The 15,266-nt window shown below is 39.8% G+C and overlaps 1 protein-coding gene across 4 annotated transcripts in view; it reads left to right on the forward strand.

Moving 5' to 3' along the window:
• The window catches only part of LOC147027119 (pappalysin-2-like), a 510,774-nt gene that overhangs the window by 99,428 nt on the left and 396,080 nt on the right, over positions 1–15,266 (forward strand). For all 4 annotated transcript variants that reach the window (XM_085883283.1, XM_085883284.1, XM_085883285.1 and 1 more), the window contains exons 5-7: positions 621–914; positions 4,084–4,276; positions 11,029–11,141. In XM_085883283.1, coding sequence (XP_085739409.1) covers positions 621–914; positions 4,084–4,276; positions 11,029–11,141 — 600 coding nt within the window. The remainder of the gene's footprint in view (positions 1–620; positions 915–4,083; positions 4,277–11,028; positions 11,142–15,266) is intronic.

Below are 15,266 nucleotides of genomic sequence, written 5' to 3' on the forward strand. Positions count from 1 at the left end.
GACCATTAAAAATCACTGTTTTAGCAGCGTCCGATATACCTTGCGAGAAAGGACATAGCTCAGCAAATGAATGAAACACCAGAAATAAAATTTTAATCCACAATGTTAATGCTGATCTGTCTTTCGAAAAGCAATGTGTTTTATGTCGTCCCAATGTCAGGATTTTTATACTGCTGAAGTGAGCGAGGTTTCTGACAGAATTTTGCCCTAAAATGAAGTATTTTGTCTTGCAAGACCTCCCACCACCCCCTATCACTGCACAAAGTAAAACTCTCTGTTCTCAGAAAGTGTTTTTGCCTGTTTTCATTTTGTGATCATGTTCTGCCTGAATTTATTTCTTGGTTGGCACGAAAACACGAAACGTGAACCAGTAACCTTCAATGCACGTGTCCTTTCATCCTTTTCATCATTTTCAACCTTTTGCTGCTCAGCAGTGGAAGATTAAGCAGTGCCTTGGTGGGCATATGTAGTCTGATTGAAGCCATGAGAAAGGATGGCTGTGTAGGGAAGAAATAGAGGGAGGATGTGGAAGCTACAATGTTGTTCTCGAGACTTTGAAGGTCGTTCAGTTTGTGATGATCAAGTTGTACTCATCTGAATGGTGATGAACCTTTTTGCAGGTGGTGTGGTATTAAATCCGACATACTATGGAGAGCCTGGCCACACACACACCATAATCCATGAAATTGGGCACAATCTGGGCCTCTATCACGTTTTCCGTGGCGTCTCAGAGACAGAGTCGTGCAGTGACCCCTGCATCGAGACAGAGCCATCACTGGAGCGTGGTGATCTCTGCGCTGATACATCACCGACTCCTCAGAACAAGCTCTGCCGGGACCCAGATCCAGCCAACAACACTTGTCATGCCCAGCATTTTCGCCACACACCATTCAACAACTATATGAGTTATGCAGGTGTGTTCTTTTTTTTTTTCATTCTCTAGAATATCCATTCCATTGAAGTCTAAATTTGTCCAGGGTATACTGGCCCAGAGTATAGGTATACTCTTATTCATCTGTATCCCCTTTAAAAAGGCCGTGCGTGAGATTGTTTCACAAAGCAATGATTTGATGAAAATTGCCATCTCACCAGGACATTCAATGAACCCAGAATCCAACAGCTGCAATGAGAGCTTGCCATCACTTCTCTTCTCCTGCATTTTTATCACAAAACATTAATTCTACAAATATTCGTTTTTAAATATTTTCCTTTGGCTACAGTTAGCAGATGGAAAACATAAAAGGAATCTAAATTTGGTGCCCTCTAGCGGAATAATTTCCATATGTCAGAGACCTGCAGCACAAAGCCTTATCTTTTTTTGTTTGGCCGCCCATAAAACAACAGGTCACGCACCACAGATGGGTCTCATTAGATTTCTTTACGATAGCGTGCGGGCTTTTGGGAAACACAGGCACAGGCCGTGGTAAGAACATACATGCGGTAGTCCCAAACATTTTGATGCCACACGCAGCTCCGTTGTTGCATGGCATTCACGGGCCGATCGTAAAACGTAAACCTGGAATAAATGCAAGCCATGCCAGGACTCATGTCTGTGAAGGGGGGATTCCTACAGTGGTTTGCCTGGTTGGCTTCGAAGATATTCCACATTTAGTTTTACAACTTTTCTGGGATGCCCTTCTGTTTTGTATTCCTTTATACTAAGTTCCTGTGTCTTCCTGTTTTCAATTCCATAAAGGGCAACCATTTTATTGCTACTCATTATTGATAACAGCTAAGTTGCACCAAACCAAAACATAGACTGGAATTTCCTTGTTAAATGTATGTGTGCATATAAATGTTATTTGCAATCGTCAGTTTTTTTTTTCTTTTTTGACAAGTCAAACGTTGGGAGCGTGTGGAACAAGGATGTTTTTCAAGGAAGAATTGTTCGACTTTGGTGAAGATCCAGATCCGGATACGAGAATTTTTTTTTAATTTACAAGTGATTCTTCACCATTGAGAAATGTGGCCAAAAATAATACATAGCACGATATCTCAAAAAGTTGTGGATGGATTATGACAAAACTTTTTGGATGAGTTGGTTAGGTGACAAGAACAAGCCGATTAGATTTTGTTAAAGGTCTGAACCCAGATCCGGCCTATCAGTGGGATACAAAACGTAAACTATTCAGCCTGGTGGTGGTATGCGCTCTTCCAAGTGCTGTTCCAGTTTCATTTATTTTCAGACCCCCTAATGAAAGACACTGATTTAGCTAATTGTTCACTCCTTTGTAATGTTTCAGTGGAACGGTTTATATTCCACCAAAATGAAGTTTCAAATGACAGATTTATATTTTATTTTACTAAATACCTTGGATCCAAAATTTAAATAATTACATTCAACGTCGAGATGTTTGCATTACGTTAACTTTATTGCACAGCTACATTCAATATTCACGATGTCCACTTTGGTCGTATATGCAGCTCTGTTCACTGTGATACGAGTGCGTTCTGTCTGAAATGTTCATTGAAGACCGCTGTTGACAAATAGGTTTCCAAATCAATATGACCATTTCACCCTTTTCCTTTTGGGTGGGGGTCCATCCCAATTACCTTTGGAGATCTCACACTGGATTTACTTTTTGGTGGAGTTGTTCGAATTTGAATTTCACCTTAAATTTGAGTGGTTCCATCCCTCATTATGCTAATATACATGGGCTATTAAATGTGGATACATTTACTGATATTATATTTTTCTCTCTCTCAATTTTTTGCTCAATGTACTGCTTTAATTTCCAAGTCCTTGTTCCAAAGAAATATGTTTCATTATTTGCCTTTGCCAGTAAAAGTAGTATTATATATATATATATATATATATATATATATATATATATATATATATATATATATATATATATATATATATATATATATATATATATACAGTATATGTATATATAAATACACACTGTTACTGTGCTTTTCTTGAACTGAGGTGTTGTTGAATTTGCATTTTATCAACCATTTTTCTTTTACTTAATACACAGACACAAACAGTTGTGAGAGAGCAAGAAAGGATATGTATATATGTATATATATATATATATATATATATATATATATATATATATATATATATATATATATATATATATATATATATATATATATATATATATATACCATATAAATAGCAAAGTACAAAGAGTATTGTATATCCGACACAGTATACAAGCATGCGGGCACTCATTTTGTCGACCTTGGAAGGATAACAGGCTGAATTAACCCCACCTGGTATTAATTTAAAAGCTGAGCATGATTTGAACTCAGGACCCGAGGATCCAAAGCCCACCACCCTTACCATTAAGCCAACGCCAGGCATAGTATGAGAGGGGCAACAAGATAAAAACAAATAACAGGATTGGATTTGTTTTTTGTACACCAGAATGGTTAGATATGGCTTGTGTTTATGTTGCGTTATTCAAATGTACATAAGTAAGGCATGTACACTCACCTCTAAGCTCTCTAGTCTGGGTTCGAGTCTTGGCCCACCTATAAAGTGTTACCCTGGTGTGTCACAGGCAGGGTGATTCATCAAAGTGTGTGCCGTCCCCCGGATGGACGTTAAACTGATGGCTCTTCTACTGGCATTAGTTGGTAGATGTTTAATATCCCACGGTCCCCTGAAGTGAAGGTGAGTTCTTGGCAGCACCATGACCAAATTCCAAATTCCTTCCCAAACTTAGTCAAATGTCAGGACTGGCCAGCCGGTTTGTGAAAGATTTGGACCAAGCTTCCCCCTGACCAACCCAGAAAGAATATGGGAGTAATTGTGGCAGTTAATGAAGACATACCTACATAATGTGTACCTTTTATTGGTGTCAGTCAATGGTAGTGCCATGTGGAGGTCTGTTCCCCTCCTGCTATATTCATCTCAGTCTGTTCTTTACCATTCCTTATCTGTTATGCTCTTCAATTATACTTTACACTTGGATACAAAAAGTTTGCAAAATTCACTTTGTTGTGAGTAAGTGGACTTCCATCTCACTATTTTGATAATCTGTTTTGATGAAATTCGAAATTTGCTCACCTTTTTTTTGCTTTCTTCCCTTTTGCGCCTTTGCTGCTGGTGATGAAACACAGATGATAGTTGCACGAACTCCTTCACGGCTAATCAGGCAGCTCGCATGCATTGCTACATCGATCTGATCTACCAGGGATGGCGCCGTAATTATCCACCAATGCCCATTCCTCTACCTCCAATACCGGTTGCACACTCATCTTCATATCTCACCCTTGAGTGGTTGCCTCCCATTAACGGACATGTCCATGAACGGTAAGAATTTCTCAAATGTCTCTGATTTCTTTATTATCAAATGTCTTTCTTAATCCACTCACCTCTTTATTCATTCACTCAATTAAATGACTTTCTGCTAACAATGGACACATCTATGAATGGTAAAAAAAAAAGTATGGAGTGTCTTCTATTACTACCCTCCCAGTTTCACCAGAGTGTACCATCAGTTTGCTGTCTGTCCGTCCTACCTGTGGTTTTCCAGATTTTTTTTCCTCCATACCCTTTAACATATTCAACTGAAACTTTGTACACAGCTTTATTACAATAACTTATAGAACAAGTTCGAGTTTCAGGGAGTTTCATCATTTTTCACAGAGTTATGCCCTTTTTAGGGAAAATATCAAATATTGTACATGGAGAGAGTTCAACTACCCTGACTCCACCCCACTGCTTTACATCTATTGGCTAGCCAACTGGCCTGACTTCACCCCCAATAAAATTATGCACCACCATTGCATGATGCAGCACAGATTGGCAGGCCTCAGGCCTCAGGCCTCAGGCCTTAGGCCTTGGTGATAGTCCATGGCCCAGTGCAATTGGAATGATCCCAGGTACAGTATATAATCACGATGTATTATATATGCACATAAGCCGAACACATGCTTTTTTTTCTTCATGTTTGTGGATCGGGCAATTTTTAATATGAAATAGACAAAGCCGAGAAACGACTGCAACACGTCGGGTTATCGGGTTTCTTCTTCTTCATTTTGGTTCCGGAATCGGCTCGAGCATGCATTAAATGCAAACAATTTTTTTTTTAATCTCCTGAACATTCATTGGGACCGGTAGTGGACATGTATTACAAAACAATTCTCACTCTTGTTGATTTATCCATTTACTTGTTCATTCATTCACTCATTTCACTGGTTACCTTGCATCAATGAACGTGTCCTAAATGGATACCTACCATCAATGAACGTGTCCTAAATACCACTTGTCTGCTAGTTATTCATTCACTCGCCTGTTTATTCGTTCATTCCACTTGAATGCATGTCTGGAATTTGTGAGTGTTCTTCCTCATCTCATAAAGAGCTGCTATTGTTATTTTGCCTTTGTTCTTCCATTAAACTATTCAAGTAGAACTCGCAAATAACCCCTCCTAATGAGTGGGAGGAATAAGAAGCATGACTCCAAGTACACATTTACGACATAGTGCTGCTGTAAAACACACAAACAAAGAACGTCTTCAAACAATGGCTGATTGGTACTTGGAGTATGTAAAACACAAACAAACAACGTCTGATTGGGTGGATGAGGGAAGTGCAGTGGATGTAGTGTATCTCGACTTTTAGAAGATATTTGGGAAGGTACCGCATTGGAGGTTGTTCGCCAAGGTGAGGGCTTGTGGAGTGGCTGGTTGGGTAACTAAATGGATTAGAAATTGGCTTAATGATGGGAAGCAAAGAGTGGATGTGAGTGGGAGAATGACTGGCTGGGAATATTTAAGTAGTGGAGTATCTCAGAGAGCGGTACTGGGATCATTATTATTCATAATTAACATCAATGAATTGGATTGTGGGGTTAAAAGTCTGCTTTATAAATTTGCGGATAACATAAAGCTTGGAGGAAAGGTGGATAACAGAGAGGGCGGTGATCAGATTACAGAAAGTTGAGATACTTTAATACATTCGGCAAAAAGATTGAGAAATGCAGTTTAACATAAAAGAAATGTAAGGTGTTAGGGATGGGTAAGAATAATAAAAATAGAGACTACATGATGCAAGTGATAGTCTTAGAGCGAGTCACACAGGAGAAGGATCTGTAGGTGATAATAGATAAGGGAGGTAAGCAAATAGCAGAGGCCAGGTAGTCGCTTCAGGTAAAACTAGAACGGGCACTCATAGAGTGCATACCTTCGCCGCCACTACTTTTTTTGTTCTTGGTATGAGTGTGGGGAACTGGTTTCATATGAATGGTCTTATGACACAAACCAGATATCTATAATGTCATGACCCACCCCCGACTTTCGGGGGCTACGGACTAAACAACAATCAACTCACGTCGTTTTGGCGAGTCTTCACTCGCAAGCTCGGTGAACACAACGTTTCAACAAGAGAAGGTAATCTCGTTTGATGCTGGTTTCATGCAAATCGAATAAGAATTGACTGAGTTATGCCGAAACCACATATTTTTCAAGGGCGTGACCCCCCCCCCCCGACATTTTACCCCAACCGGTGACATGTGTTATGACGTCATTGTGTCACAAGATTTGGCATTAAATTCTGAACATTTTGGTGCTGGGTTCATGTAAAGTGGACAAGAATTGACCGCGTTATGACAAAAACCGCATATTTTTCAAGGTCGTGACCCCCTTGACCTTTGAGCCCTCACCGGTAACAAGAGTATGGGCGGCATTGTGTCATATTGCATATCACAAGATGAGGCGTTGAATTCTGAACATTTTGGCGTTAGTTGCATGCAAATTGAATAAAAATTGACCGTGTTATCGCAAAAAGACGATTTTGACCTTTTCGTGACCTTGACCTTTGACCCGAACGATCCCAAAATCTAATCGAATGCTTCCTGGCTCATAACCAATCATCCCACCAAATTTCATGCAATTCGGTTTAATACTTTTTGAGTTATACGAATCACAAGATTACAAATAAATAAATAAATACTCCTCTTCTTCTTCTTCTCTCTGCTGCTCCCGTTAGGGGTCGCCACAGCGGATCATCCGTATGATCCACATAGTGATTTGGCACATGTTTTACGCCGGATGCCCTTCCTGACGCAACCCTGGTCGCCTCTTACGACACAGGGATATGGTACACCTATTTTAACCGGGGTATACACCGGCCCAGTATACTGGTACTCACTTCGCCGACCTCGGAAGGATGACAGGCTGAGTCAACCCTCTGGTGTATTAATTCAGTGGCCCAACGGGGCTTGAACTCAGGACCTTTTGGATCCCAAGCCGCTGCCCGAACCACTGCGCCAACACCAGGCATATAAATAAATACACGCCGACCAAAACATAACCTTTCGCAGAATGCGAAGGTAATAAACGGGGTTTTATGGTGTGTTCATAGGAGGATAAACTATAAATCAAAGGAGGTAGTGTTAACCCTGTACAGGAATTTCGTGAGGCCTCATCATGAATATTGTGTCCAGTTTTGGTCACCACATCTCAGGAAGGATATAGCTGCCTTAGATCAGGTACAGCAGCATCGAGGTACTTGATTGATTCCATGGCTAGCTAGACTATGCTATGAGGAACGATTGAAGGAGACAGGGCGATATGCTTTGGAAAGAAAATTATTGCGAAAAAATCTAAGAGAGATGTTGAAGATAATGAAGGGTGTGGACAAGATCAGTGCAGTGAAGTTTTCAAGAAGAATGGACAGCATTAGGACCAGGGACATACATTGAGGGTGGAGAAGATGAGAGTTTGGACAGTTTTAAGACGGGGTACTTTCAGTTGGAGACGGGGGTCTTTCAGTTGGAGAGTGGTTCATTCCTGGAATGGTCTCCCCGGAAAGGTAGTGGCAGTGGACGGGGTGGATAAGTTTAAATGGGATTTAGTTATCGGTACCTGGATGCATTGGCTATGAAGAGGTGTTTGGATGTTAGGAAGCTTGTATGTGGATGTGGGAAGACACGAGGGATGGTGCAGCGCAGGCATGATGGACCGAATAACCTCCTCTTGTGCCAAAGTTCCTGCGCCAAACAAAAACAAACAAAAAAAAAATGGCGATAATTGCACAGCACGAGCCGGTATTTTTAGAAACCTAACGCCTTTTGCACAGTGCTGTCATGTGCAATCCAGGCTGGGGAAACATCCAGTATAAAATAAAGACTTTGAGTCACTCGCAGTGTACAATGACGTGAACCAGCCAGAAAACAAAGGATCTTTCACAACAATTGTTGGTGTTGTTGTTGTTGTTGCCGTTGCTGTTGCTGTTGCTGTTTTTGTTTGTGCGCTTCTTCCATATACTTTTATATATGATTATATTTCTTCATTTTTCTTTCGAAATGATTCGCAGTGTCTGTTTGTGTGTGTTTGTTTTTCTGTTTTGGAGTGGTCCTCCTCGTCATATTTCTTCTTCCTCCTGTCTGTAAGGATGGGCTCTTTATGATAATAAATAAACAATGTTTATCACATTAAAGTCACTGTGGCTGAGTGGATGAAGTTGCAGACTCGTGGATGCACGTTAATCACAGACAAAGCCAAGTTTGTTGCTTTCTTTTGGGTGTGAAAAAGCATTACACATGCACGAACGTGTGTGTGTGTGTGTGTGTGTGTGTGTGTGTGTGTGTGTGTGTGTGTGTGTGTGTGTGTGTGTGTGTGTGTATGTGTGTGCGTGCGTGCGCGTGTGCGTGTGTTGAACAAAAAATGGAAACACCAATGTAAAGTTACTTAATAGGGTGTTGTGTCACCACATATGGCCTGTACGTGCCATTGCATGAAGTCCATCAGTGTCTGGAATTCTGCAGGAGGTACGCGGCACCATTCTTCCATGAGAAAGTCGATCAACTCACACCTGTTTGGATGTGGAAAATGCTGTCTCAGGTGTCATTCCAGAATATCCCATAAATGCTTGATTGGGTTCAGATCTGGTGACTGAGAAGGACATGACATATGGATACCATCAGTGTCATGCTCATCAAACCACTGGGCCACCACACGTGCTCTGTGGATGGGGGCATTGGGAGGGGGGTGGGGTCTCCTCTTGCAGACATGCTTGCCATAATTAAGGCAACCAGGCCTGTGCAGAAAATTTATACATGACCGTAAGCATGTTGGGATATTATTTTCTAAATTAACATGTGGACTGCACTTGTGTGGAAGCCTTTGCATGGTGTCCCTCATTTAACCAGGTGTTTCCATTTTTTGTCCACCACATACATACTACATGGCCAAAAGTATGCGGACACCTGTTATAATTAGTGGATTTGGCTATTTCAGCCACACCCATTGCTGACAGGTGTATAAAATCAAGCACACAGCCATGCAATCTTTGTAGACAAGCATTGGCAGTAGAATAGGCTGGACTGAAGAGCTCAGTGACTTTTAACGTGGCACCATCATGGGATGCCACCTTTCCACCAAGTCAGTTCATCAAATTTCTGCCCTGCAAGAGATGCCCTGGCCAACTGTAAGTGCTGTCATTGTGAAATGGAAACGTCTCGGAGCAACAACAGCTGAGCTGCGAAGTGGTAGGCTACACAAGCTCACAGAACGGGACTGCCGAGTGCTGAAGCACATAGCGTGGAAAAATCGTCTGTCTTCAGTTGGAACACTCACTACCGAGTTCCAAACTGACTCAAGAAGCAACGTCAGCACAAATACTGGTCGGCGAGGGCTTCATAAAATGGGTTTCCATGGCTGAGCAGCCGCACACGAGCCAAAGATCACCATGTGTAATGCCAAGCATCGGCTGGAGAGGTGTAAAGCTCACCACCATTGGAATCTGAAGAAGTGAAAACACGTTCTCTGGAGTGATGAATCACGCTTCACCATCTGGTAATCAGACTGACGAATCTGTCTTTGGTGGATGCCAGGAGAATGCCACCTGCCTGAATGCATAGTGCCAACCGTAAAGTTTTGTGGAGGAGGGATAATGGTCTGGGGCTGTTTTTCATGGTTCGGGCTAGGCCCCTTAGTTCCAGTGAAGTGAAATCTTCACGCCACTGCATACAATGACATTCTAGACGATTCTGTGCTTCCTACTTTGTGGCATCAGTTTGGGGAAGGCCCTTTCCTGTTTCAGCATGACAATGCCCCCGTGCATAAAGCGAGTTCCATGTAGAAATGGTTTGTTGAGATCGGTGTGGAAGAACGTGACTGGCCTACACAGAGCCCTGACCTCAACCCCATCGAACACCTTTGGGATGAATTGGAATGCTGATTGTGAGCCAGTCCTAATTGCCCAACATCAGTACCCGACCTCACCAATGCTCTCGTGGCTGAATTGAAACAAATCCCCACAACAATGTTCCAACATCTGGGGGAAAGCCTTCGCAGAAGAGTGGAGGATGTTGTAGCAGCAAAGCGAGAACCAACTCCATATTAATGCCCATCAATTTGGAATGAGATGTTGGACGAGCAGGTGTCCACATACTTTTGGCTATGTAGTGTGTATATGTATGTGTGTGTGTATATATATATATATATATATATATATATACATATATATACATATATATATATATATTTATATATATATATATATATATATATATATATATATATATATATATATATATATATATATATATATATGTATATATATATATATATATATATATATATGTATATATATATATATGTATATATATATATATATATGTATATATATATATATATGTATATATATATATATATATATATATATATATATATATATATATATATATATATATATATATATATATATGTATATATATATATATATATATATATATATATATATATATATATATATATATATATATATATATATATATATATATATATATATATATATATATATATATATATATATATATATATATATATATATATATATATATATATATATACATATATATATATATATATATATATATATATATATATATATTGTGTGTAAAATATAACAAATGATCATATATATATATATATATATATATATATATATATATATATATATATATATATATATATATATATATATATATATATATATACTTTTTATGGATTGTGGAGGAATTATGTGTAAGCAATCCCTCACCAAATGCCGTCCTAGAGACATGGAATCTGAATGTGAATTGTGTGGTGATGATGGCACTCTGGAGCAGTATGCCAGCAAAGCTTCATCTTCTCGTATCTGCTACTCAGTGCGTCCAAAGGAGGCAGAAGGTGGGCCAATAGGAACAAAATGATATGATCCAAGTTTACGTATCCCATGGACTTGTAAACAACCATAATGTGGAGGAAAACATTTCATTTACCATTTGTGGTTCATTGCTCTATGAGGGTGACGATCCAGGCATGTGTAGGCCTTGGGACATCTCTTGATGATCATCGTAAAGTAGGCACATACATGACGTGGAATTACTTCGTAGAACCGATACTTGAAATGAAAGTAGACTGAATGATCAATTTGATGTCACAATTCTCTGTAGACCACCTCCTTCCCCCTCCCCCACCCCAAATGAGGTCACTACACACTGCCATTTATTTTCCAAAATTTGTTCCATAGAGGAATATTTGTTAATCAGAAAATTAAGCCAAAAAAAAAAAAAACACAGACTGCAAACTTTTGTTGGATTAATAATGAGATAAACCTTTAAATTGACCCTAAGGCCTAAGTCACATTTGCTCTACGGCGAGGATACGGCGGTCGTACGCCCTCTGAATTGACAGAAACGTGTGGTGGCCGCAGAGTTTCTGCGGTGGCCTCAGGATGGCCCTATGCCGTATGGCTATATTTTACAGGCCGTAAGGTCGCCGTAGAATTATAACGCGGAGTTATAACTTTTTTTATTTCTACGTTCCCCGTAGCAATTCGACAAGCCGAAACAAAAGAAATGGTAAAAAAAAATAAATAAATTAACCCACTCGTTACCGTCCGTCTGGCCGCACGTTCGCCTTAGGGTACCTTGCGTCTGCCTTGAAAATGCTATGGCCGCCGCAGGAATGCCCTAAGGTCACCGTGCGACATCAAATCAAAGACCGTATGGCAACCCCACGTTTTCCGTCCCCACAATTTATAAATACGCCATGCAACTCCCCAAAAAATATAAACATATGTGACTGCTACATTGTGTGACCGTGGAAATACTGCGGCCGCCGTATAATTGCTAGTGGCCGTAGATTTTGGAGACCCCACGGCCGCCGTGGCAAATGTGACCGAGGCCTAAATAAATCGATATTTTCCACAAACACTTTTTCACCAAATTATAGTGCAATACTTTTACTTGATGTAAAGTTATGGTTAAATAGACAATAATGTATAAAAAAAAGGCAACTCAAAAAACGCTATAAACCACCCAATACAGTCTACTACAGGATGAAGACCTCCTTCAAATCAGATTGCTGGATCTTTGACATATTCACCACGCTTGCCAAATGTGGGTTGGTGAGAGTGAGCCGCAATGCGATCCTAACCACCAACAGCCAGTGGAGAAAGGAAGGAGTCTTTAACCACCAAAAATACGTTTTGTTTTTGCAAAATGTGGTCGTAGAAGGCCAGTTCTGGTAAAGACTATATCCATTTTATGGCAACGTCAGAAACTTTAACTTCACCTTGTTCCCCACAGTCATGATTGGTTCCTTTTGTCTGTCTGTCTGTCCACAAGCATCAGTTTAAGATTGAGGAACAACTTCATTTCAATGGAATGTTTTATTTTGAACGCATGTCAGAATATGATTCAGAAAAATAACCTGTAATTTAGCAATACTTTGTCTTAGAATTCACCCGATCACACATGCACAGAAAGGAGTACGATAATTATTTTCCTCTGTCTGTGTGTCTGGCAGTCAGACAAAATTGAAACTCATTGCAAACAACAGTCACAGATAACTAATGTAATGTGTTAAATAAGGCGGTGTAAAAGATGCTGCATCAACATCAACTTCAGAAAAAGAGTTTTTTGCTGCAACCTTTAAAATCTTAATTTTTTTGATTGAATTGAATCCTTGAATTCTGCACAACACAAATCACATTTTTAGCACTTTCAAAACCCTTCTGTTTAGCAGTACTAAGACAAAATATTAAATGGCATTTTACACCATCATGACAAATCAAATTTGCCACTCACAGACCCTGCCCATGACCTTGTTTCTCATGACTGTGTGAGATAAGTTGTTCTCTGAACTCTCATTTTGTTTTGTTCAATTTAGCTCCGCCATTGAAGGTGGTAGGAGGTTATATTTTCACCTCTCTGTCCGTTTGTTTGTTACTTGCAAAATAGAATAGTTTTCAAGTATATTGGTTCGTCGATTTTGTTACTTACGAAATCTAAAGATTTCGTAAGTATGTTGATGACTTCCGTCCTCTATTTGTGTGTTTGTTTGTTTGTTTGTTTGTTTGTGTGTTTGTGTGTTTGTTTGTAGGCACGATAACTTGAGAACGGAAGAAGCTACCAATGTCAAATTAAACCACGTAATTCAGGAGGGTGATGGCCAGCGCTGATTAGATTTTGGTCAAAATCGGTCAAAGGTCAAGGTCACAGTGAGGTCAAACATAATTCCGTAAATTCACATGGAGAAATGGAGTATTTTTGCTTTGCTCGACATTACGAGTTCGTTTTAACTTCGATTTTAATTTTGTCTTCGGTTTTTGCGATCGCTTAGGATGCTTAAAACTCGGTTGTCGAAATTCTGGTAAAAAAAATCGGATGTTTTGGAGACGTTTTAAGATTGTATAAAAAATATTTCACTCTCCGCATCACAGCTCGTCACGTGCTGCAGGGCGCAATTCCTTAAATTAATGTGGAGAAATGGAGTATTTTTGCTTCGCTCCACGTTACGAGTTCCTTTTAACTTTGATTTTAATTTTGTCTTCGGTTTTTGCGATCGCTTAGGACGCTTAAAACTCTGTTGTCGAAATTCTGGTAAAAATCGGATGTTTTGGAGACGTTTTAAGATTGTATAAAAAATATTTCACTCGCGCGTCACGGGTCGTCACATGATGCAGTGCGCTCGAACAGACGCGTCGTTGAGTCACGTTAAGGTTTTCCGTGTGTGCGCTGACGGTGTTTTCGATAAAGATGGTGTTAAAAAGTCATTTTTTTATCCGAATAAAGGTTATCATCGCATGCCTGACTCGCTGAGCCGTCGGATTATGTAAAGATTGTTGTTGGATGGCCGAATATTACGGTTTTGTGACTTTGAGAAAATAATATTAAATAATTGCGTGGAGAAATGGAGATTTTTGCTTCACTCGACGTTACGAGTTCGTTTTAACTTCAATTTTAATTTTGTCTTTGGTTTTTGCGATCGCTTCGGACGCTTAAAACACGGTTGTCGAAATTCTGGTAAAAATCGGATGTTTTGGAGACGTTTTAAGATTGTATAAAAATATTTCACTCGACGCGTCACGGGTTGTCACATGATGCAGTGCGCTCGAACAGACGCGTCGTTGTCACGTAAAGGTTTTCCGTGTGCGCGCTGACGGTTTTTTCGATAAAGATGGTGTTTAAAAGTCATATTTTTTTATCCCAATAAAGGTTATCATCGCATGCCTGACTCGCTGAGCCCTCGGATTATGTAAAGATTGTTGGTGGATGGCGAATATTATGGTTTTGTGACTTTGGTAAAACAATATAAAATAATTGCGTGGAGAAATGGAGATATTAGCTTCGGTCGACGTTACGATTTTTGATGGTTTGGTTCAGAATCATTGTAGAAACTTCTGGTTTGCGTCGCTACCTTCTCCAGAGACAGCTATTATTCGACAAGGTCAGGGGTCAAGTTGACTATTTCGTAAGTTCCAGTTTAGGACTGCTTGTTTGTTTGTTTGTTTGTAGGCACGATAACTCAAGAACAGAAGAAGCTACCAATGTCAAATTACACCACGTGATTCAGGAGGGTGATGGCGAGTGCTGATTAGATTTTGGTCAAAATCGGTCAATGGTCAAGGTCACAGTGAGGTCAAACATTCAAAAAAAGTTATAACTCGAGAACGGAAGAAGCTACCAATGTCAAATTACACCAAGTAATTCATGAGGGTGGTGGCTAGCGCTCGTTAGATTTTGGTCAAAATCGGTCAAATGTCAAGGTCACAGTGAGGTCAAACATCCAAAACATTCAATATTTGATGGTTTGGTACAGAATCATCATAGAAACTTCTGGTTTGCGTCGCTACCTTCTCCAAAAACAGCTTTTAATAGACAACGTCAGAGGTCAAGTTGACGATTTCGTAAGTACCAGTCTGTGACTGCTTGTTTGCTTGTTTGTTTGTTTGTTTGTAGGCACGATAACTCGAGAACGGGAGAAGCTTCCAATGTCAAATTACACCACGTGATTCAAGAGGGTGAT

Source organism: Eptatretus burgeri, chromosome 5 (assembly GCF_056783735.1).
Source record: "Eptatretus burgeri isolate ZD-2024b chromosome 5, Ebu_testis_v1, whole genome shotgun sequence".
Taxonomy (NCBI): domain Eukaryota; kingdom Metazoa; phylum Chordata; class Myxini; order Myxiniformes; family Myxinidae; genus Eptatretus; species Eptatretus burgeri.